Source organism: Delphinapterus leucas, chromosome 6, assembly GCF_059928025.1.
Source record: "Delphinapterus leucas isolate spDelLeu-1000000601 "Yukka" chromosome 6, BTC_Dleu_Yukka2, whole genome shotgun sequence".
Lineage (NCBI taxonomy): Eukaryota > Metazoa > Chordata > Mammalia > Artiodactyla > Monodontidae > Delphinapterus > Delphinapterus leucas.
The window spans coordinates 74,244,125-74,270,286 of NC_143134.1; the positions used below are offsets into that span (position 1 = coordinate 74,244,125).

Sequence of the window (26,162 nt, forward strand, 5' to 3'; positions counted from 1 at the left end):
CCGAAACCTTATTGTGCAAGAAACTACCTAAGATTCTGACAAGGGTTACACCACTTGCCCTTGCCCCCAACACACACCCCCACACTCACACACACAATACACATGCCCACCCCCCCACACGTCCACACACACACAAGCACACACATACACACACATGCCCACATGCACTTGGGTCATTTTATCCCTCATTGGCATCCTCAGCTTCTTTCCTAGGGCCTTTGATATTCATAGCCTTAAAAATAGAGACCTGAAAACAATTACAGTTGATCCTTGAGCAACACGGGTTTCAACTAAACGGGTCCACTTATATACAGATTTCTTCCACTAAATACCTACTACAGTAATACATGATCTGAGATGGGTTGAATCTGCAGGTGCAGAACCATGGATTCAGAGGCCCGACTGTAAAGTTATATGTGGATTTTCAGCTGCACAGGTGGTAGGTGGCCCTAACCCCTGTATTGTCCAAGGGTCAATGGTATTAACTCCAAAATGAAGAAAACTGCAACATCGACATGAGTAACTGCTTAGTTTAATGTAAAAATCTAACATTTTGTCACTTTATTATTAAATTTAGTATCCAAGTAGTCAACACTTGAAAATAATTTGTAGTATGTATTTTCTCATTTTGAAAGGATTCCCAAGTGTGCATGATAGATGAGAAATCTTGTCAATAGTTAATTGAGTGACTTGTAGCCTCATTTCAAAAACAAAATTATAAAAATCCTTTCAAGATTCTTTTAAAGCAAGAAGTCAGTTTTTATGTGAGATGTAGATATATTTTAATATGGTTGGTATGATATGGGTTGAGGCCTCACCCACACATACACACTCACAGAGTTCACCACTTCTGAATGCTATTGGGTAGGGCATACGGTTGGAGGAAAAGAAAATGTGCTGTTTAAAGCTGTGTCTTCAACAGTCAAAAGACTGCAAAAGGCTTTAGGGTCCACCCTTAGTCATAGGACCATTAGGGAGGGTGTGATCCACCCCTTGCTACACCAGGAACGTGTTTAAGGGACTTGAGAGCCATAGCTTCTGCTCTGGCTACACGCAGGTGAAACTGATGGAGAGATTCTGCATCCAGTTGCACAGGCTGTGCATTGTGTAAGGGCCCCGCATTCCAAGGGGGCAGTGTTCACACTGAGGACACTTACATTTAAATATTTATTATGACAGTGTTTTCACAGGTGGCGTTAAAGTGCTCTCTTCTAAGAAAAGCAGTGTGCTACCACACTTTTTTGAAAGCTGGAAATTATTGGGTCTCAAAGATGATGTAGTACCTTTAGCACCAGGGCACTGCTTGGGCTGCAGCCTGGGCCGATGGAAAAGGCAGTGCTTCTACCTCTCCACTCATCTGTATCATCCCTTCACCGTAGGAAGTGGTGTCTTGACCTGAAGAGAATTGTTCCTCTCACAGGAGACTATGCCCCTGCAGTGGTTCTCAATGCCCAGAAGCCATCGTGTCCTCTGCTGACTCTGTCCCTCCACTGTGGGTCCCCAATTAGGCCCAGCAATCAGCCAAAAACATGGAATGGATCCACACAGAGAAACATTTCCGTGCTCAGTCTCTGAAAAGGGGGAAAGAACAGTTGAGAGGCATTGTAATTCCCCACGGAGACTCTACTTCTTCAACTAATTTCAGGAACTGTGTGTTCTCACCAACCTATTTTGGTCCCCGTCCTCCAGAGACCACTAGGCCCTCTGAGAGAGAGTCTGTCCCACTGCATGGGTCACCCTGAATGCAAACAGCTGCTTTCCCCATCTCCTTCCTCTTCCCCTACTGCCTCCCTATGGACAGAACCCCAGGACCAGATTTAGATAGCAAAGAGCCCTGCTGTCAATCACCCTCACTGGCCCTGCCCCTGGACTGCCTAGAAGTAAGGTTATCAATCTTTTCAGCCAACTCTTTGTAATTAATTCCACGTGGAAGTTCGTCCACCATAACTTAATTTTATCCTGAGCTTTCAATGGTCTCATGTACTTGCTCCCTCTGGTATTTGAAGGACTTAGTTCTGGAATCTAAATGACGTTTGTACCCATGTAGGAGAAGTCTGTGTTCCGATAGAGCCCACAATGTTTGCATGGAATTAACAAATGTCATTAAGTACTTGCTCTGTGCCAGTCAGAGCCCTTACCCTCCAGGGGCTCACAGATTAGAGGCAGTCAGCTGTCCCAACATCTAATGCAATAACCTGTGCTGAGTGTGTGTTTGGTAGGGTTTCCTGTGGCAGCACAAAGAAGGGACTGGACACATTGACCTGGATAGTCGAAATAGCCTGAGTGTAGGGGGCTGGATGAAAAGAGTGCTGGGTATCTTCCATTTGCCCCGGGATGCCTCTCCACTCTCTCCCTACACTCTGCCCCACAGGCTGACCTCTATGGACTGTATCAACTGGCTCATCTTCCCTCCTGATTTCAGTTGGGTTTGGACAATTGGGGACACTACAGATGTCAGGCAGCTGGAGGAGAATGGGGTCAGGAATTGATTTCTCTCCTTGATGGTTTTCTATGGGCTGGCAACATGTCTCCTCTGAAGGTCATGGCTCCTGCCAGGCAGCCCTCTCCACCCAGCTCTGTCTCTGGTTCCAGGAATGAGACTGGGGGTGGCGTAATGCTCGCCCTGATGTTACTTGCCCTGGGGTACTGTACTGTCCATCGTGCTCCCCTTCTCCACTGCCCACACCTGCGTAAATAGCACCTGTGTTTTGGTTTTTAAAATTTATTTATTTTTGGCTGTGTTGGGTCTTCGTTGCTGCACACGGGCTTTCTCTAATTGCGGCAAGCGGGGGCTACTCTTGGTTGCAGTGTGTGGGCTTCTCATTGCAGTGGCTTCTCTTGTTGCGGAGCACGGGCTCCAGGTGCATGGGCTTCAGTAGTTGCAGCGTGTGGGCTCAGTAGTTGTGGATCGCGGGCTCTAGAGCGCAGGCTCAGTAGTTGTGGTGCATGGGCTTAGTTGCTCTGCGGCATGTGGTATCTTCCTGAACCAGGGATCGAACCTGTGTCCCCTGCATTGGCATGTGGACTCTTAACCACTGCGCCACCGGGAAAGCCCAGCACCTGTGTTAAACTCTCCTCAAATTACTCAATTTGAGTGTGTCATCTATTCCTGTTGGGACTCTAACTGATATGAAGAGTATCCCCATCTATGTGAACTATGTGTGCCAGGATCTGAAGCTGCATAGTGCTTTAAGGAGGCTCTACCAAAATAGCAGTGTGCTCTGGCAGGAGGATAGAGGGAAATGCAGGAAGCAGCAGCTGGAGAGGTAACAATGCTAACAGCTGTTGCTGCTGTCCGTGCACTTCTCTGAATGTTTGGGGCTTCCCAAGGATCACCCCATTTAGTCCTCCCTGAATAAGGAGATTCAGTGTTATTACATTTCACAGGTGAAAGAGCTGGGCTTATTGAGTTTAAGTAACTTGGCCAAGGTCACTCAGCCAAGAAGGGGTGGAGCTGGGTGGGGACTCAGGCAGTCAGGATTCAGAGTCCATCCTCTCGTCCACGCAAAGGTGTTTGGACTTGATTCCACAGCAGTGCACGTCTGCCTACCTTTCCTGTCCACTCAGCTTTACCTTGTGCTGTAAACATCATTTCCCACAAAAGGACATCAACTTCTCCAATAGTTTCTTTCCACATAACTATGTCTTATTAAATCAAAACTTTTTAAAAAGATAAATTAATGTGACATGAGCTTTCTTTATACTTATCAGCAAAATTAAACCCAATCCTGAGTAAGGATGGACATCCTGGAAGGGTAAGTGCAGCCTTGAATATGTGATATCTTTCAGTTGGGGTGGGTGCTTCTGTGTCCCTTGATAAATACTCGTTTTCTCAGAGCCCATTTAGGGATGGCTGCCTGATGACTTGACCTGACTTCCCAGGAAACAGCGAACTGGGTCATACATTAAGCCACAGATCTTTGAGAAAAGTGATAATGACATGATATTTTAATGTTTACCTCTGCTCATGGTATTACCCATAGAATGGTGATGTAGCATTACACAAATACTTCTTTTCTCTGGGTTTTGTTCTTCCTTTAAAACGAGTATCGGGCTTTCCTGGTGGCGCAGTGGTTGAGAGTCTGCCTGCCGATGCAGGGGACACGGGTTCGTTCCCCGGTCCGGGAAGATCCCACATGCCGCGGAGCGGCTGCGCCCGTGAGCCATGGCCGCTGAGCCTGCGCGCGTCCGGAGCCTGTGCTTCGCAACGGGAGAGGCCACAACAGTGACAGGCCCGCGTACCACCAAAAAAAAAAAAAACGAGTATCATTTTACAGCCGCTGTATATTTATTTAATGTTCCATGCCCAGATGTCCCATTTCTCCTGTTTTATGACATAAGAGCAATAAGATTTTTTAATACCATCCAGGAAAAGATGCTGATTGAATCCAGAAGAGGAAACACAGAAGGTTTTAAGAAGGAGAAGCTTTGTTTAGTGAGATGTTTTATCTCCTGGGTTAGAGCTGTCACATCAGTTAGTATTTACTACTTTTTGTCTACAGTTGTAAAGGAATTGATTCTAAATCTTCCAAGGGTATTATATAGGCTTTTAAAAAAGCTTCAGTAAGGTGTCAACATACTTTAAAATTCAAAGCAAAACAAAAAGACAAGAAGATGCTTCACTTTTTGCTCTTCAGGGAGCAATCTCATGGGAATCTGAAGGACAACTGACAGTCAGTCTTCTCTTTATCTCTCAGCTTAACTGGAACACTCGAGGCTTAATATTTGCCAGCCCTAGCCCCTCAACAGTTTTTCTTTTTTGAAAATAATTAGAACCAGGAACAATTTACATCAAAGTTCTCAAGCATCAAGATGGTAAACATAGACACTTGTTGATTCCCAGACGTAGGGTTCCCGAGTATTTGCTAGCTTAAGAGTGAACCTGTGATTCTTTCAATTTTATGTATTTTTCTCTTGGATCTTTGGTGCAAGTCCAAAGCCAAATTTTTTCTTTTAAGTGAACATCCCCAGAAATATGCCTGCCTTATGTTTCCTAAAAAAACTTAAAATCTAATTGGGAAGGATCCTATTTTCCTCTGTAACACTTACCTAAAATGAAAGTACAGAAGCTTTTAGATAAAGCAGCAAAAGCCCCTGGGTTTGGGGTCCACCTTTGTTTGTTTTACAATTGCCCCCAATCTAGAATTGTTTAGGGAGCATGAAACATAGTTATATTTTGCTTTTTTTTTTTAAATAAATATTCTTTAAATGATATGTCCATTTCCCTTTGGATTAAGTGAAAGTTCCAATACCCAGAACAGTAATAGTGTTGTAATACCGTAGGACATTTCACAGTTGTTAGAGCACTTTCTTTTCTTTTTATACCATCTCATTTGATCCTTATGACTTCCCCGATAAGACAGGCAAGGGAGGTGTTATTTAGTATGTGAGTTTTGAGGTTTAGACCAGGCTGAGATACTATAGGCCCCAGGAACAAGCAGCTCGCTGCTAAAGTTGACATATATTAATATTTATGTATATGGTTGAAAAACTTTTGTGGTCATCTTATTGTGACAGCCTCATGTTTTATATTTATTTTACCTGAAAGTGTGAGTTGCTCCATTCAAAGGATGAGGAAGGAGTGAACTTTGAGATTGGTATTAGAAAACAAGGCCTAGTTGAACTCTGCTTAATTCTTATTGGTGAGCTGAGTAGGCTGCCTTAGAAATGCATTTAAAGTGCAAACTCACATAAGCCTTTTACCTCAGAGCAGCTCCAGCCAGCAGTGCCAGATATCAAAGAAGGGATCTGGGAGTGAACTCATCCATTTGAAAACACTAGGGGACAAACTTGCAGGCAGTTTTGTTCCATGTCTACCAGACCTTAACCAGCATGTCCAGAATGCTATTAAACTCCATCTTCAGTAGTTTATTTCTTGGGATGATGTAAATAAGGCTAATTTAAACATGTACTCAGTCATAAATACTACAGGGGTTTTTTCTTTTAAATAAAACAGCTTATGGAACTCAATATCAAAAAAAGAAGCAATCCAGTTAAAAAATGGGCCGAAGACCTAAATAGACATTTCACCAAGGAAGACATAGATGGCCAAGAGGCACATGAAAAGATGCTCAGCATCACTAATTATTAGAGAAATGCAAATCAAAACTACAATGAGATATCACCTCATGCTGGTCAGAATGGCCATTATCAAAAAATCTAGAAACAATAAATGCTGGAAAGGGTGTGGTGAAAAGGGAACCCTCCTGCACTGTTGGTGGGAATGTAAATTTATACAGCCACTATGGAGAACAGTATGGAGGTTCCTTAGAAAACTAAAAATAGAACTACCATACGGCCCAGCAATCCCACTACTGGGCATATACCCTGAGAAAACCATAATTCAAAAAGAGACATGTACTACAGTGTTCATTGCAGCTCTGTTTACAATAGCCAGGACATGGAAGCAACCTAAGTGTCCGTCAACAGATGAATGGATAAAGAAGATGTGGCCCATATATACAATGGAATATTACTCAGCCATAAAAAGAAACGAAATTGAGTTATTTGTAGTGAGGTGGATGGACCTAGAGTCTGTCATACGGAGTGAAGTAAGTCAGAAAGAGAAAAACAAATACTGTATGCTAACGCATATATATGGAATCTAAAAAAAAAAAAATGGTACTGATGAACCTTGTTGCAGGGCAGGAATAAAGCGGTAGATATAGAGAATGGACTTGAGGACATGGCGTGGGAGGGCGAAGCTGGGGCAAAGTGAGAGTAGTAACATGAACATATATACACTACCGAGTGTAAAATAGATAGCTGGTGGGAAGCAGCCGCATAGCACGGGGAGATCGGCTCGGTGTTTTGCGATGACCTACAGGGGTGTGATAGGGTGGATGCGAGGGAGGCTCAAGAGGGAGGAGATATGTGGACATGTGTATGCATGTGGCTGATTCGCTTTGTTGTGCAACAGAAACTAACACAGTATTGTGAAGCAATTATACTCCAGTAAAGGTCTATTTAAAAATAAATAAATGTTAAATGAAGCATAGTGTATATTTAACAAGGCACATCTCATGCGTAGCTCAAGGACTTTTTACAAAGAGCACACACACCCGTGTAACTACCATTGTAGATCAAGAAACAGAACAGCATTCCTGAAGCTCCCTCGATCCCCATTCCAATCACTACCTCCCCCTCCTCCCCAGAGATAACCTCTATCCTGACTTCTGTCACCAATGACTAGCTTTTTTGGTTATTTTTTTCCAGCTTTATTGAGATATAATTGGCGGATAAAACTATAATATATTTAAAATATACAACGTGATGATTTGATACTGATAGACATTGTGAAATGAGTATCACAATCAAGTTAATTAACTCATTCATCACCTCACATAGTTTTTTTAGTGAGAATTCTGCTTTCAGCAAATTTCAAGTACACAGTACATGTTAATAACTATAGTCACCGTGCTGTACATTAGATCTTCAGAACTTATTTATCTTTTAATTTTTTATTGAAGAATAGTTGATTTACAATGCTGTGCCAATCTCTGCTGTACAGCAGGGTGACTCAGTTATACACATACAGACATCTTTAGAACTTGTTTATTTTATAAATGGAGATTTGTACCCTTTGACCACCATCTCCCCATTCCACCTCCCCACCCCAGTCCCTGGCAACCACCAATCTACTCTTCATTTCTATGAATTCAGCTTTATTTTTTTTTTTAGACTCCACATTTAAGTGATACCTTACAGTATCTGGTTTTCTCTCTCTGGCTTATTTCACTTAGCACAATGCCCTCCAGTTTCATTCATGTTGTTGCAAATAGCAGAATTTCCTTCTTTTTTTATGGCTGAGTAATATTCATTGTATTTATATACCACATCTTCTTTATCCATTTATCTGTCATTGGACATGTAGGTTGTTTCTGTATCTTGGCTATTGTGTATAATGATGCAATGAACATAGGAGTACAGATATCCTTTCGAGATCCTGTTTTCATTTCCTTTGGATAAATATCTAGAAGTGTGATTACTGGATCATATGATAGTTCTTTTTTAATTTTTTGAGGAGAGGACCTCCATGTTATTTTCCATAGTGACTGTACCAGTGTACATTCCCACCAACACTGCACAAGTGTTCCCTTTTCTCCACATCCACACTGGCTCTCTTATCTCTTGTCTTTTTGATAATAGCCATTCTGTCAGGTTGGCTAAAAACCCAATTATAGGTGTGAGGTGATATCTCATTGTGGTTTTGATTTGCACTTCTCTGATGATTGGTGATGTTGAGCATCTTTTCATGTATCTCTTGGTCATTTGTGTGTCTTCTTCAGAAAAATTTATTTTCCTATTTAGACCCTTTAACCATTTTTAAAAAATTAGATTGTTTGTCTTCTTGCTATTGAGTTGTAAGCATTCCTTATATATTTTGGATATTAACCCCTTATTGGATATAGGGCTTGCAAATATATTTTCCCATTCCATAGGTTGTCTTTTCATTTTGTGGGTTGTGAATATCCTCTTTTGTAAAGTGCCTAATCAAGATTTTTGCCCATGTTTTAAAGGTTATCTGCCTTTTTTATTGATTTGTAGGAGTTTTTACATATAAACCACGTATAAGTCTTTTGTTGGATATATGTGATGCAGATATCTCCTAATCTATGTAGATGGAGGCTTTTTAAGAAGGGACTGAGAGTTCAGTATGTAGAAAATAGAACCAAGAGGTGTGCTCAGCTCTTAAGAAAGTGGTTGTTTGAAGATAAATTGAAGGAAGAGCGACCTGGATCTTGTCTTTTTAAAATCTACTGGAACTTTCTTAAAGTAGAATTCCAAGGGTAGCTGATGCTGCCTCATGTACTTGATATAATTAGTCATTTTTTATTTGGCTGTTCTCTCGCAAGGTAAAAGAGAGTCATTAGTAACTGTTGGTATTCCAGTAGAATATTGTCACATACACTGATGTGGTACTGTGTAATTAAGTTAATACATATTTTAATACCTACTGTAGGCATGCACGGCGCTGGATGCGGGAGGTGCAAAGGTGGGTGTGCTAGCACCTCTACATGTAGTGAGCTTTTAGGGATCTTTCAGGATGCTTTTGTATCTGTTATCTTGTTTGAGCACATGAGGGTAAGGTGACCACCAGACTGGTAAAATAGAAATAATTTGTCCTTCTGCTTCTCAGACTTTTGACTCTCATATATTCACTGCCCTAATTCTGTAACATCTTTATTTTCAAGAAATGCCTTTGTCTTATCCTGATAGCCCCACCAATTAATACCTGGAGAAATTCTCTTTGCTCAAAATGACTAATTTAAATAAAACATGCAGAAATTACTTATTTCTTAATATAATATAAGGAACCTACAATGAGAAAAGACCATAAAATAGAGATACTTTTCCCCTTGCTATTCAACAGTACTCCTTAAACAATAGATATTAGTCAACTGAAATCATGCAGAATTTATTGAGGGCAAGTCTGGCAAGGTATTATGTTATCCTAGACATTGAAGAGCTATAAAGGTATATAAGATGCAGCCCCTGCCCTCAAAGAACTAACACACTGGTAGTTGTAGTGGTGGTATCTGTGTGTGGAGGGAGAGTGTTAAGAAGGTAACAACATATACAATGACAATGTGAACATAAAAACCCCCTACCAAGAGAGGAAGCCTAGGGCAGGAAGGGTTACTTTGGATTGATAATGGCAATGAAAAAAGAATTGTATTTGTTACGATAATGGAGCTGGTACTACAGAACTAATCCCAAAGTGTACAATGGCTCAAACATGGCACAAGGTTATTTCTCAATCATTAGAAGTTAAAAACAAGTGTTCCTGATTGGTGACTAATTCTGCTCCAAATGGTGATTCAGAGATCCAGATCCTTCCAACTTGTAGGTCCACCATCTTCAACATGTGGCTTCTAGGATTGCTGGGCTTGTCCACATTAGACTGGCAGAAGGAGAAAGAACATGGAGGATGGGAAATTTTAATAACCAGATTTGAAAAGCGTGTGCATTGTCTCCACTGGGGTTCCGTTGGCTAGAACTCAGCATGTGGCCACAGTGAACCTCGTGGGAGGTTGGGAAGTGTAGTCCAGCTGTGTGTCCAGGAAAAGATACTTTTGTTGACCACTAGCAGCCTTTGCCACAGGATTCATGATGGCAGGGCATTTAAGATAGGTTTTGAAGCAAAGTGAAGTATTTTGAGAGAGATTGGAAAGGAGGATTAATCCAGGTAATATGAAAAGCATAAAGAAGGACTTGTAAAAAGCAACAACAAAAATGCAAGAGCATATTTAGAAAATAAGAGATGGTTCAGTTTTTAGCAGCATATGGGGAGTATCATGGGAGAAAGTATTGGCAAAATAGGTTGAGGCTATTTCCAACCTGAAGCCACAATTTTAGAGGTTTTAAAATCCACACTAAGAAGCTTATATCTACCATGTTTTTTTTGTTTTGTTTTTTTGGGTTTTTTTGCGGTACGCGGGCCTCTCACTGTTGTGGCCTCTCCCGTTGCGGAGCACAAGCTCCGGCCGCGCAGGCTCAGCGGCCATGGCTCATGGGCCTAGGCGCTCCGCGGCACGTGGGATCTTCCCGGACCGGGGCACGAACCTGCGTCCCCTGAATCGGCAGGCGGACTCTCAACCACTGCACCACCAGGGAAGCCCACCATGGTTTGTTTTGTTTTGTTTTGTTTTGTTTCGGCTACCAAAGCTCACTCCCATTTGCAGGAAAACTGTGGCCCAGATTAATTTTCTTTCTTTTCCTTCATATGCTGGTCTTTCCTAGAAAGTGAGTTTTGTTTGTCTCTGACACATGGTGGTGGTAGTCAAGGAGAGGGGTGCAGACCCTCAGCATAAGCAGCTTCATTTTTAGCTTTTGTACCAGAGACTCCACTGGGGCCTCCTGCCAAAAGCCAGTCTAGAGCCTGGTATCTGCTGAATGTTATGCTTGGGATGGATCCCAAGTTCAGTAGAAGGAGAAGGGAGGGGTATTCCTTTCTGACTGTAGGACACATCAACTCATGCTCAGGATCCGGGAATTTAATTACCCATATTGTTATCTTAGCTTGTACAGCTGCAAATGTGGCTCATAGTTATAAAAGTATCCGGTCCTTTAAAATCCAGCCTCAGCCTTCAGCCTGATGACCTCCTGACAGTGGTCAGCTGAGAAGGGTGGAGCTGGGGAAATCCTCTCCCCTCCTTTCAGTTCTGCCAACTTGGCTTTGAACCAACAAGAATGTTTTGGCCAGAGAATATATATCCCCACACCCTCTAGCCTCTCTCTTACCCTCACCTCTGCCCCATGTTGCATATTCTATTTCATAATCTTATGCGTTCATTTTAGCTAAATTAATTTTGACCCCGGCTTTATTATGCGCTGCCCTAGAAGGCTTCAGTGTGAATAATTTCTCCTTCCTTGAACTTCTGACCTTAAATTAATGGCTGTGAAAGCTTACCTTTGCTCTCCAGTTTGGAGAGGATTTATTTCATTATTCCTACCAGGATATAAACATGATTGTATATCTTTCTTAGACTACTGAGGAAAAGAGAACCTTTGATGTAACACCCAAGCATCCAAAAGGTGCTTGTTTTCAAAGCAAACTTTTTTTTTAAGACTTTTTTTTTTAAAGTTGAACCTTTATTTATTTATTTATTTATTGGCTGCGTTGGGTCTTCATTGTTGCGCGGGGGCTTTCTCTAGTTGCAGCGAGCGGGGGCTACTCTTCGTTGCGGTGCATGGGCTTCTCATTGCAGTGGCTTCTCTTGTTGTGGGCTCTGTGGGCTCTAGGTGTGCGGGCTTCAGTAGCTGCAGCACGCGAGCTCAGTAGTTGTGGCTCGTGGGCTCTAGAGCGCAGGCTCAGTAGTTGTGGCATATGGGCTTAGTTGCTCCACGGCATGTGGGATCTTCCCGGACCAGGGATGGAACCCGTGTCCCCTGCATTGGCAGGTGGATTCTTAACCACTGTGCCACCAGGGAAGTCCCTCAAAGCAAACTTGAAAGAGACTTGGCACACAGTTTTTTCAAGATTGTGAGCACATTAATTACATTTGGGTTCAATGGAAAGAGAAGTGTTATGTTCCTCTGGCAAGAGTTCTAGATATTTTTTCCTCTAGGTGGCCACAAAACAAACCTAAAGAAATCACTATTACATCGTGTCCTTTGTCCTATGTGTATTTTTCTTCCTCTTCTTCACCGAGATACCCTCACTGGTTCCTCTCCATGGTCACCTTCTGCACCTATAGTCATCAAAGGACTAAACCTTGCTGGTGGCAGGCATTTGATGTTTTTCTCTTTGGGTTGCTTCCATGTGGGGCTGATGAAACTCTTCAGGCCAGTGTCTGTGGCAGCAGCTCATTCCCCAGCCAACTTTGAGGTTTGCGTATGTCTTGAAGCACTAAAACATTTGGGGAGACAGCATGGTGTAGTGGAATGGAACACGGACAGAAATTAAGCAGACTTGGGTCCAGAATCTAGCTTTGCCTCTTATCTCTGTGAGATCTTGAACAAAATACTTGACCTTCTGGGTCCTCTGAGCCTGAGTTTTGACAGTAAAGCTTAGTTTTAGCTGTTTTTTAATTTTATCTAAATGGAACTGTGTAGTGTATATTCCTTTGATACTGGTTTCTTTCACGTGATATTATGTTTGTGAGATTCATTCAAGTTGTTGCATGTAGCACTAGTTTGTTCAATGAAATTTATGCTATTGCATTATATATTGCAAATCATTTGTCCCTTCTACTTTGATGGACTTTTGTTTCAGTTATTACCAATTGTGATTCTATGATCATGTTTTTAAAAATCTTGTGTACATACTCTGTTGAGTAATGTCACCTGCTGGGCTCCCCAGGAAGCAGCTCTGAGATAGATTCGCTTGCAGGAACTTTATTCCTTTCTGCCATCAAGATCAAAGTTTCCTTCAAGAGCAATACCTATGGGGGAGTGAGGAAGGAGGATCAGACAGAGAAGTTGGAGCTGAAATGGCCCTACAGAGTTGTGCCAAATAGGGGCAAGAGGCCTAGACCTTTATACATCTCTCATTTGCCAGGCATTTGATGTGGATTGACCCAAGGAAGGGAGCATGATTTTGAGTGAGACATCTCTCTTTAGCAGAGAGTGGGGGCCACATCTGTGAGCTGTCACCATTCCTAGAAGCCATCAACATTCCTAGAAGCTGGTAGAGTGTTCCAGTCCTAAAAGTCCTAAAATGTGTGTGTGTGTGCGCGTGTGCGTGTTGGAGGTGAAGCTGAGCAGTGTACCACAGTGTCTACTACTTCGTTAGTATTAACTTCTAGGAGTTGAATTGCTGGTTCATAGGATATGTGTATATTCATCTTTAGTAGATACTGTCAAACAATATTCCAAAGTGTTTGCACCCAAATACCACCTTAATTTAAATTCCGAGATTCCCCAACTGGGATCTTACCACCAAGATAAAGGAATATATATAGAAGTGAAACATAAATGTGAGAATATGCTATACATTAACTGAACATCTTCTATATTATGGGGAAAGCAAAATTGAGTACCATTGGAATAGGCTATTTATCATTCTCTACCTTATGGCTTGACATCTTGAAAACTGTCCACGTTGTTCAGGATGTTCTAAAATCTAGTTATGGCAGTAACAGATCTTAAAGACTTCCTTATGTGCTGAGGAAAAAAAAAAGGAAAGGAGAAATATGAATTAACTGTTGCCTCGAATTTCATTTTTCAGAGTGGCCAAATCAATGAAGGTCCCTGTGTATGAGACCCCAGCTGGATGGAGATTCTTCTCAAATTTGATGGACTCAGGCCGGTGCTCTCTGTGTGGAGAAGAGAGCTTTGGCACTGGTAGGCTTTATTGGGTTGGTGTTACTGGAGAGGGTGGCTGCAGAACTCTGTGACCCTAGTTTGGGGACCTGTGAGTCCACTGTGAATGAAAGGCTGGTGAAAGAGTTAGAGGCAAAAAAAAAAAAAAAAAAATCAGAGAAACCTAGTGGGATATGTGTTATGACACCTTCACGTCTTCTGCCCATTTCTTCTTCTTTTTAGAGACAGAGAGAGAGAGAGAGAGAGAGAGAGAGAGAGGAAATATATCAGATTCCCATGTGTTCATCACATAGTTTCAACCATCATCAACTCCTGGTCAATCTTACTTTATCTCTACCTTCATCCACAAGAGGAGCCCTCCCCTCTGATTATTGTGAAGCAATCCTTAGTGTGAATCTTATAAGTATAAGGGGTACTGAGGGAAAAAAAGAAAAAAAAATATTATATATATATATATAAACTGTAGTACCATTATCACACCTGAAATGTTAAAAAATAATTTCTTCTTTCACTATTTTAAAGATGTCACACCATTGTCTTCTGGCTTGCACAGTTTCCAAGAAGTCGGCTCTAATTCTTACCACCATTGCTCTGTATTTAAATTTCGCCTACTTTCCACCTCTGGCTGGCTTCAACATTTTCTTTTTATCTTTTGTTTTTAACAGTTTAATAAAATGTATAGGTACATGTATTTTTTTTTAAAACCCTGCTTAGGGTTCTTTGAGATTCTTGGATCTGTTGTTTGTTGTTTTTCATTAATTTTAGAAAATTCTCTGCCGTTATCTCTTCTAATATCTCTCTTTCCTTATTCTCTCCTCTCCTCTGAGACTCTAATTACATAATGTTAGATAATTTGTGACCATGTGTTGTCTCAGAGCCCTTACATGCACTATTTGGTTTTGTTTACTCTTTATTCTTTTTGTGTTTCAGTCAAGATAATCTCTATTGGCATATCATGAATTCTTTCCTGAGCTGTGTCCAGTCTTTTGCTGAGCCCAGTGAAGGATTTCTTCATCTCTGATATTGTAGTTTTTATTTCTAGTATTTCTCTTTGACTCTTTTTAAATAATTTTCATCTCTTTGATGAAATTCCTGATCTGTTTATGTCTGTTGTTTATCTTTTCCATTAGATCATTTAACATATTAAACATAGTTATTGTAAACTTTCTGTCTGATAATTCCAATAACTGGTTATTTTCTAACTCTAGTTCTGTTGATTGCTTTGTCTTTTGATAAAGCAATGGTTTACTCTTTCTTGATTTTTGCATGTCATAATTTTTCATTGAATGCTGGACTGTATGTATATAAGAACAGTAGAGACTCAGGTAAATAATATTTATACACAGAAATGGGCATACCTCTTCTTCTCTCAGGGCATTAGTGTGCAAAGTTACATTAAATATAGTCAGGAGTTGAGGTGGGTTTGGATTTTATTGTTTCTGTTATAATCTTTAGTATATCAATGTATCACAGGCTTCAAATTCTTCTGGTAGTGGGATATTTTTACTATGTACTGAAAGTGATGATGGGGAGATGGAGGAGATTTTTCAGCGTTTCTGTTGCATTCACAGGTTTCAGCAGTTACTTCATGTCTGTGAGACAAAATAGACCTCTATTATTAGGTACTTGACCCTTTTCTAGTGGCAACAGGTCTGTTTAGTATTGGTGTAGGATTCTGGGCCCAAGGTTTCCTACTCTTTGTCCAGGGACAGAGAGTTTTTACTTCAACCCCTATTTCAGAAGCAGTGGACCTCTGCCTGGATCCTAGGGATGAGAAGGTTTGAAGCTCATTCATCCAGGAGCTTAAGGCTTTTGTTTCCTATGAAAGAAATATTTGGGGAACTAGAAGGGTTTCAGGCTTATCTCTTGGCAGGAGTTGATCATTTCCTGCATGTCAGCACCACCAAGTCTCTCTCTCTCTTTTTCCAGTCTTTCTTGTGAGTACCCAGTGGAGCCTATGGGAAATAACTTGGAATGTGTCCTTCATATCTGGGACTCCAAGCAATTTAAAACTATCATAATAGGCTATACTTGGCCTTTAAGAATGTTTAAAACTCTTATGTGACTTCTTATTATTCACTTGTATGGAAGCATCCTCTTTCTTCTGTGCTCTGCTAAAGGTGAGATGGTTTGTGTCCTGTCTTGCCTTGAGACTCTTTGGAATTCACTTTATTTCCTGTGACCTCAGATGGTTTTTTTTTTTTTTTAAAGTTATGCTGTAGTTTCCTGGCCTTTTCTTATTACTGGGATGGGAGTGACATTCTCTTATAGATTTCCACATCCTAAACAGAAGTGCAGAAGTGGAACTCCAAAAGTAATTTCTAAATAATTTCTCCTATTCTCAACATTTCCCTCGATAAATTTTTACAATTAGGATCCAAAAGATCTTACATCATAACTCGTTGATACTTCTTAAGTCTCTTTTAGTCTGCATTTCTCCCCTCTACATTTTTTCTTTCTAATTTATTCATTGAAGAAACTGGGTCATATGTCCTATAGAGCTTTTAACAGCTTTGATTTTAATGTTAATATCTTCATTTTCCTTTCTAAGTTGTTTACATAACATATAAACTTATAACAGATAAAGAAAAGCTATTGATTAACATGCCTTTTCTCTGGTTCACAGCCACCTTAACAGATTCTATCATTAATTATGACATTTTCTTTTCTAAAAAGTCTACATTTTTAGGTATACAGTCATATAATTTATGACTAAAGATTTTTTGTGTTTTCTAATATTTAGATCTTTTATTTCATATTCTTATGGCACTAGCTGCAATCTTCAAAATAATATTAAATAACAATTGTGATAGTTCATGATTTTAATGGAAATCAATTCAGTATTTTACCATCTATTTTGATGATTTCGTTTTAATATTGGTAAAATCCCTATCATGCTTATGTAGTTTTTTTTCCTATTCTAATATTTCTTAGAATCATATTATAAATGGCTGATGGAAGGTGCCCTTTCAGAATCAAGTGATACACTAATGTTTTTTCTCCTTTATTATGTTAATGTAACGAAGTACGATTGATTTGCTGATACCAAACCATCCTTGAATTCCTAAGAATAAGTCTTATTTGGTCATGCTTAAACAGATTGCAGTAAAAACACTCTAACTAGTCATAATGACAGCATTTCAGGCTATGTCAGGGTTCCTGAAGGAATTTTCTCCTGGGAAATTTTCTCCTTTTACCAAAATCAGCTAGACGCTAATAGCATTAATGGTGCAGAAGGGTTGGCAGGCACCTTTTTCTCCTTGGAAAAAGAGAGATCATATCAAGCTCTCTCAATTACGACTGTTTGATCTCAGAACTTATGGATGGCAGGTCTGCTTGGGATAGTTGAAACTGTTATACTTTTTCTCTGCTGAGGCCCTAAAAATAGGTGTTCTGTGTATCCTTTTTGGTGTTCTGTGTGTCTAAACCAGTGACTGTGACTCAAAAAATCAGGGATTGTATATTGTATATAATAATTCTCCCTGCTGGTTATTAAAATAACACAAATCTAGCAACTGGAATGGAAACTGATAAGTCCAGGTTATCTCTCTCTCTCTCTCTCTCTCTTTCTCTCTCTCTGTCTTTATAAACATTTGTTGAGTGCTTACAATAGACCATAAATTTATAGTCTTTAAAATTAAAGGATAAAGTACTTACAGAGTACAAGGCACTGTATTGGATGGTATGTAGAATACAAAAAAGATCATAGCCTTAAGAAATTCAAGATCTTTAGGGTACATAGTTAGAAAGATGCACAGGTGAGTTTTCTACAAAGCAGAAACTTTAAAGTTCCACAATAGAGGAATAGAAAAAGTGCTGTGGGAGATGAGAAAAGGAGAAAGTGGTTTGGAACTGGAGGCTCAAAGCAGACTTCCTGGAAGAGATGGAATTTGCATAGTTCTTAAAGAATGGGAAGGATTTGCACACATAAAGATGAAAGGACAGAACCTTGTCAGATGGGGGCAGCAATATCAAGAAAGGAATAGAAGTGGGAGAGTAGGGGCCATGTGTTGTAAGTAGCCAGCTGTTCAGTTTGTCTAGAGAAGTATTTTCCAAACATGAATCAAGACTAATTTGGGGTCATGAGGTTGGTATAGTCGTGAACAGCTTTTTAAGAAAATATAATAGGCTAGAAACTATCAGAATGCATTGTATTTAGGAAAGGTAAATGTTATTTTGAGAAATATTTATATGTAAATATGTGCACAGGTATCTACGTGTTTGCTAGATCTCACAGTAAAATGTATTTATTGTGGGTCATGGCCAAAAGACTGAAAAAGACTGGTCTATATCAGGGGTTGGCAAACTTTTTCTGTAAAGGGCCAGATAGTAAATATTTTAGGCTTTGTGAACTGAGAGGCTATGTACGGTCTTTTCCACAATTACTCAACTCAGTAACTGTAACACAAAAGCAGCCATAGACAGTACATAAATGAGTATGGCTGTGTGCCAATAAAAGTTTACTTACAAAAATAGGCCTAAGTCCAAATTTGGCCCATGGGCTGTAGTTCACTAACTTCTGACGTATAGCGTAGGGTAGAGAAGGGAGTATCAAGAAACAGTCTTGGAAATACCAGTGGGGAGGGGCTCATTTCTGAAGCCCTTTGCCTGCCTAGCTTAGACGTTGAGACTTGACTCAACTGGAAGTAGGAAACCATGGTCTTCCCAGGGGGGAGGTCTGCTTGCAGGCACTTTCCAGCAAGCTTTGCTTTCAGACTGTTATGCTGATTGCAACATGTAGGCTGGACTAGAAGGGACTTTTAAAAGCCTCTCACTGTTATATTTGCTTGCCATTTTCCTTTCAAGGAGCACAAGAGATTTTTCAATGTGTAGAGCTCTAAAGGTATTGCCCACCCCCACCATTCTTCAGGTTCTGGTGACACTGGCCTGATTTGCCAGGTGAAGCTCCTGAACCCAAGAAGTAGTTAAGTGACTCACCCAGGGCCCCAGAGCCTGGAAAAGGCCTCCACTTGAATTAAATTACAGTTGAACTAAAAGGTCTCCGGCCCTACAGTGTATGCTGCTTTCCGCTGTGCTGATCAGCCTTTCCGATGAAAGCAAAGCTAATTCCATCTCTCCAGCACCCGACAGTGAATGAAGGTCCAGGAGGCCTGAGGAACCCGACCACGCAGTCTTGGAAGGAAAAAGTGGATTCATGCTGTTCCTTATTAATGCCGGTTCTTGGAGAGGCACTGAGCTGAATGTGTAAGAATCACCTGGGAAGCTTGCTAAAAATATAGATTTTCTATCCTACCCTTGCTTGGAATCCCTGGCAGGGTGGAGCCTGAGGGTCTGCATTTTAAATAAGTATCCTCATGTGATTCTGATGTGCAGTCAGGAGTAGGAAACGTTACTCTAGTGAAAACCAGTAGTTGTTTTTCATCAGGAATGGTAGAAAGACTGTGTCTGAGATGCCACCCCAAGTTCGGTTCAGGAAGTCTAGAGGCCTGGAATGTGAGGCTGGTGATTGCGTTCAAGACCCTCACCTGCCACCTACAGGCAAGCCCCATGGTCTCTCTGACCCCTTACAATTCCAGCCTGTAAAAGTCAGCTGATCACAGGAGCTCCCCATCTACCTTGGGATATAGTTCTCAAAACCAAGTGAGCTAATTAAGGAAGGAGAAAGCAGAGAGGTGGAAAGATTTTAGACCTGAGACTAGGGAGACACTTCTAAAACTTATCAAAGCTTTCTCTAGTGGAGGCCTTTTTCAGTGCCCCTGGGGCATGGAGCTGTGTACCAACTAGGAAAGCATAGCTTAGTGCCAAGAAACCTTGAAAATATGGATCTGCCTCAGGCTCAGGAATGCCAAGCTTTTTGCCCAAGAGAAGAAGGATATACCCTGAGTGGAAATTTCCCTCAGGGGAAAATCAGCCAGCATCTTGAGCTCCCAGAACTTTCCAAGGTAACAAGCTGGTGATAAGATCAGAGTTCAGGCTTCTCTCCTGTGGAAAGGTGCAGGTCCTGGACAATAGGAAGCCTGTATTTATTGCTCTGTCAAAGAACCAAGGTCATTTCAGAAGCCAAATCATCTTTCGTGCTAGAGCCAGATATTCATCCACTTCCTGGGAAGGGCTTTGGAAAACTCTTTTCCGAGAGAAAGGAGGACATTTTACAAATCCTTAAACAGAAGAAAGCTGTTCATCTAAATGGCATTCTGGCTAACTTTCTCAAGTTCCAAATTGGAAGGAATCTGGACTTGTTCCCATACACAAAAGGGGATGTACTAAAATACTAAAACTAAGAGCTAAAAAACCAAAAACTTTGAGGTTTGGGGGCAATTTGTTGATGATGCTCTATTGGTCGCTATCATTGTCATCAGTTTTGTAAGAAGTCATACCATCTGGGGAGTGTATGAATTATCACGCCAAAGCTTCTCCCTTTACAGGTACCATAAAGAATTACTCTGTTTGTGAATGCCTGGAAGACCTCCAAGCTGATCACCATCTTGAGTATCACTATTACTTTTGTTACGTATTTTTAAAAAGTTAATGTCAGTAGCCATATAAATTTGCCAAATAAAATCAGGCAATACAACAATGTTTTCTTTTTCCAAGAAAGTGCTCTCTGTTGAGTTCTTCACAATAATAACAGTTATCTTTTTAAATGAGCACTTAGTATGCGCTGGGGGCATTGCTAAGCCTTTTGTATACCTCCATCTCTTTCTGGAAATTTGGAATTGAATCCAGGTCTCCTGGCACCAACATGACTTGTCCCTCATTGTCACACCAACTTTTTTCACTGTGAACTCTGGTGCTCTTGACAGTGGCTATTTTTATATCTCTCCAGTCTCTAGCACAAAAGGAAGAGGCCCAGAGTATGTATGTGTTTCATTCACCGGAAATCTCGAGTATCTTTCCAGTCTTTTGAGATTTTTCTGGATCCCTCTGCTTGCCATGCAACCGTAAATGCCCTGAGGACAGGGGCCATGTCTCTCTTGCTCAGCTCTATTTCTTATATATATGATAGGCTTTGAGTGATTGTGGGTTGGATGGAAGGAAGGAAGGAAGGAAGGAAGGAAGGGAGGGAGGGAGGGAGGAAGGGAGGAAAGATGGATGGAAGGTAGATGGATGGAAGGAAAGAAGGAAGGAATAAACAAAGAATTTCCATTTTGGTATTTCTTCTTTGCATTGTTAGTAGTTATATTTTTATCATTCTTGAGTGGTTGTATTTCTGGAAATCTGGGCATTAGGGTATCCCAAGATTTGGGAGAATTCATAAAAACAAAACCACATAAATATAGACCAGTTGGAAGGCGGTGAGGAAGGATTTTATGAATGATATTAAAATTGGAATTATATAAAATTTTGAAATAAACTTTTGGTACTTTCAATTATCACATCATTATTAGCACAAATTAATAGCGAACAAAGTGCTTCTAGGAAAATTCATTCCCAAGACCTGTGTTAATGAACAGATTAAAAAATTTAAATCCTGTTAAGTATTTATAATTCATTTTATTAACGTATTTATTTCCTGGGGGGGGAGTGGAGGCTGCTGACAGTTACCTGTAAATAGCCGTGTTCAGTAGCAGCCAGGTTCCAGCTTTAGTGATCTTTTGTATATAAAGATCTCCTTACAGCCTTTAGCAGAGACATTCTCTGCTCTATTGTCTTACGGTTTATATTACTGACTTACTCTCTGGTTGCTTTGTGAATGGACATTTTATTTTCCGTAACAGTTAAACAGTATATAACACTTTCAAGTTCCATACCTGCTTCTTCATCTGTATTTCACACATGAACTATGTACATCCTAACTCAAGATTAGGTTCACAGGAGTGCTGTTGAATATTGAATAGGTTTAACTGTCTCTTATTTATACAGTTATTTTTATTTAATGCCAGATTTTTTTAAGGTACAATAAAGGAAAGCTTTAGTTCATTCCCTATTTAGATAATCATTAACTCTACATTTGGCAGTTTTCACATCTGTCCAGTCTCTAGGCCAGAGAAGGAGGCCCATATATCTGTGAGTTTCAGATTATTGAGGTTCTACCACATTTCTTTCTCTTATTTCTGGCCGATTTGTGTAAATTTGGCTGGGTAGCAGATGTGACGTGAGGCTGTGATGACAGCATTATCAGCACAAGGAGAGCAATGTCTCTGCTGGGCAAGCTGAAACAGGCTGTGTGCACATGTGCAATTCAATCTAGGCCTGGGCCAGAGCACAGAGGTGCTGTGATTGACACTCCCCAAGAGCCTCCTTGTAAACTCTGAAAACTGAAACTCTCTTCTGGACCCTCTACAAACTCTCAACCCCTGTGCTGGGAAAGAGAGCTCCCACCTGGAGTGGAAAGAATGTCTCCATCAAAAACAAAACAAAACAAAACCTTTTCTTGGGGTCGCCACAGTTCCAGTTCCACTGACCCTTTCAATGATGAAAAGTGGCAAGAGGGGGTGTTGTGTGACACCAAAGTGTGGAGCAGAAAGGAAGGAATGGGGCCTCCCTCTGAGGCTGTGTCCACACTTACCCGTGCATGCTGGGACTGGGAATCCTGGGAAATCATTCTTCAATATTCACGGATTGAAGAATTCCAAACAGACTAAGGGTTTCCTTTCACAGTGTCTACTAGGGGGCTTTTAACAAGGGGGCCCATCCCTTGGTATTTAAGATGCAGTCCCTAAAGTTGTGCTTTGAGGCTTCCCCTGCTGCTCTCTCCCAGGTGCCAGATAGCCCCACTGAGAACAAAGTACAATGCCTAAAGAGTGACAGGTCCTCAACCCTGTGGTGCAGGCTTTAAACCTGCTCGAGAGATTTCTGGTTCAGCTTATGACCAAGCAAGGAACAATTCTTAGAGGGTTGTGTTGTTCCCATCAGCACTGGAGACATACGAGTCAGGAGGTCCCACTGTCCCGTACCTTGGCTTGCTCCTGTGAGGGACAAGTGTCAGCTGACCAGCCCTGACGTAGTTAACGCTTTCTCCTCCTCTGGGATAGATGGGATAGATGGCCTGGCTGCTGTAGGCTGCTGTGTTAATGAAACAGTGCTAATACTTGTTATTTATTGAGCATCTTTTGAGTGATAAGTACATTCTTAGGGCCTCCTATATGTCATTTCACTGAGACTTCTTGACTCTAAAATGAACTAGGGACCATAATGACCACAGATAAGGTAATTGAGGCTTAGAGAGGAAAGTCGAACCACTGGCCAAGTTCACACGGCAGAGCCAGGATTCAAACCCAGTCTTACTCTGCTGCTCCTGTTTAAGGACATGCCAAAGGTGTCCTTTTCTCCCATCTGGTTAATTCTTTTAGATGGGGATGGAATGCATGCCGGGGACGTGGAAGAATGGTGTCATGTAAGCAGCACAGCACCAGGAGATGACAGTCCCAGTTAGACCCAGTTAGACCTTGACTCCCCCTCTCTGTCATTGAATTTCCTTACACAGATCACTTCTCTGGGCCTCAGTTTCCTCATTGGTAAGCTGAATCTGTTCAATGGGATGATCTATAAAGTTTTCTCCCATATATCTTTTTAGGTTGCTTCTAGCTTTTAGTGAGGAGTGAATCTGATGAATCACACTACGTACTAGAGTTTCACCTAATCATTCATTTACTCATTCAATGAAGGTTTACTGTGCACCTTCTATGAGCCAGGGCCAGGATAGAATGATGAGTCATTTCAGATACGGGTCCTTCCCTCAGGGAGTTTACAGGGTGTTGCAACGGTCAGGATACTAGCCAAGAGCCCTGCTGCATTATTGTGTCAAGCACTATTATTATTATTACCATCATCATCAAATTTATTGTTACATAGCTTTGGGAGCCAGGATGCCCACAGCACAGCATGAGCACATGGTCGCTTACTGCCATCCTACCTTTCTGAGCTGACAGCTGGCTCTGACCCGCTTACATGCAGGACAGCTTTGTTTTTTTTTTTTTTGCGGTACGTGAGCCTCTCACTGTCGTGGCCCCTCCCGTTGCGGAGCACAGGCTCCGGACGCGCAGGCTCAGCGGCCATGGCTCACGGGCCCAGCCGCTCCACGGCATGTGGGATCTTCCCGGACTGGACCACGAACCCGTGTCCCCCGCATGGGCAGGCGGACTCTCAATCACTGCGCCACCGGGGAAGCCCAAGAAGCATTTCTTTTTAAGCATGGAAAAGTGACAATTTTTCCATGAGCCCTGCTTTTTGGCCAGATTTAAAGAGCTGAACATGAGCAGTTTGAGACATGGAAAAAAAACAACAAAAACAACAACCTGTCACAGTTCAATAGCATGTTCTCAAATCTCCGATTCCCTGTAAGGGGTGCCTCCCAGTGTTCCCTCATGACTTCACTATTTTGAAAAGACAAATCCTTGAGTGGATAAAAAGAGGATGGAAAGAATTTCACTGCAAATTAATGAAAACTTCATCTGTAAATGAAAAGGGTAAATCGATAGGAGAGGAGAAGTAAAGGGAAATTTGGCAACTTTTCCTGAATGTCTAGTGTGAGGAGGAAAAAATACCAATCCATCACCCAGATCTTCAGAAGGGTTGCCTCAGGTCTAACCACCTGGGGCACTTTATCTGCCTCATTGCAGCTCCTGAGGACCACTGGCTTTACTGGGCATTTCCAGCAGTGGTTATGTCCACAGGCGTTGGAGCCAAACTGCCCAGGTGTGAATCTTCTTTTCACCCCTTAGTGGCCATGTGACTTCATACAGATGACCTAATCTCAATCTCTTATCTGTAAAGAGAAGCTATCAAATTGTCAAAATTAGATAATAGATGTATAAAGTACTGAGTGAAGTGCCTGGTGCCTTGCTGTTATTCTTCCAAAAATGGAATTTATCTTGCTGTGTAATTCTGCATCAAGAGCAAGTATACAGATATATTTCCTATCGTTTCTGGCTCTAGGAAATATGTGTGCTTAGGTACGTGCTGTATATGCACATATCCTGAAAACCGTCAGGAACCTCTTTGAGCAAGTGGCCTTCCTTATCAGCTGGCCGGCCACCTTGGTACGCATGGGATGGAGAGGTTTCCTGGGACATTGTTCATTTCCTGCTAAAATGGGGAAAGTCCCAGGCACACCAGGATGAGTTGGTTACCCCACATTTGGCAAGGCCCTCACAAGATTTCCAGACAAAAGGGGTGGGGGAACACCATGATACTGAAGCTGGCTCCAGTGAGAGGGGCCCCCCTGACTAGGGCCAGGGGCATCCATCGAACTAGAGACCAATGACCACTTTCCTTTAGTGCCAAATTTGAGCAAATAGAGGAAGAGGCCTAATTCACTACCCCTAAGTAATCTGCCCCCGATATGGGACTGTTTTGAGCAGGCTTCTCTTAAAGCAGTGGTTCTCAACTCTCGCTGCTCATAAAAATTACCCAAGGAATTAAAATATATATATACTGATGCCTGGGTCCCATTGCCAAAAATTCTGATTTTATTGGTCCGGGGTGGGGCCTGAGCATTGGTATTTTTAATAAGTTCTTTAGGAGATTCTAATGGGCAGCCTGGGTTGAGAACCACTAACTTATTTCTAGCTTGGAGTTGGCAACAGGTGCATAATGGTTTATATTTTCCCAAATGACAAATTCAGACTTTCCTGATCTGAGTTTCAGCTGAGATGACTTGATCTTTTAGTAACATGTGTGGTGTTTTATTGAGTTGATTTGCCCATGCTGGCATTTCCATTTGAGGAAAATTCCTTTGAGATTGAGTACTCTCTTTTTTTCCCCCGTTTCTTTTATGTCAGTATACTCACTGGTGTACTGCCTAGCTCAAAGTAATATGGTTTAAAGCTTGAGAAAATTCAAAGTCTAGTTTTAGGGAATAGAAGAGTAGGGATGTTTCTGATAAGAAAAAAATAGACCTGTTTTTGGTGTCAGTTTTTCCTGGCGTTGTGGCAGGGAGAGCTGAGCCCCTTCCTTCTGGTATCTGGGTGGGGATGACTGCTTTTCCAGGCTGGTCAAAGCAAGTCTGAGTGGGCTTCGGGCTGGGCTAGCCTGGATAGAGGAAGGACAGTTGAGTGGTACTTACAGGCTTTGGAAATATGGGTTAAAGCTTCTTGCAATGTTCTGAACCAGGTGGCAAGCTCTGGCTGCACCACCAGCCAGAAATCCAGAGGAAGCAAACTTCAAAAATTGTACTGTATTATTCAATGCTAAGGAGAAATGAGCTATTAAGACATGAAAAGACATAGAGGAACCTTAAATGCATATTACTAAGTGAAAGAAGTCAAACTAAAAAGTCCAATGATTTGGTAATCTGGAAAAGGCAAAACAATAAAGATAATAAAAGGATTAGTGGTTGCCAGGGGCTACGAGGGAGGGAAGGATGAATAGTCAGAACACAGGAACTTTAGGGCAGTGAAACTGTTCTGTATGATACTGTAATGGTGGGTATATGTTTGTCAAAACCCATAGAATGTACAACACCATCAGTGAACCCTCACCTGAACTATGGA

The 26,162-nt window shown here is 41.4% G+C and overlaps 1 protein-coding gene across 1 annotated transcript in view; it reads left to right on the forward strand.

Moving 5' to 3' along the window:
* The window catches only part of PGM5 (phosphoglucomutase 5), a 191,819-nt gene that overhangs the window by 102,262 nt on the left and 63,395 nt on the right, over positions 1 to 26,162 (forward strand). The window contains exon 7 of the mRNA XM_022573561.3: positions 13,673 to 13,788. Within this exon, the coding sequence (XP_022429269.1) occupies positions 13,673 to 13,788 (116 nt within the window). The remainder of the gene's footprint in view (positions 1 to 13,672; positions 13,789 to 26,162) is intronic.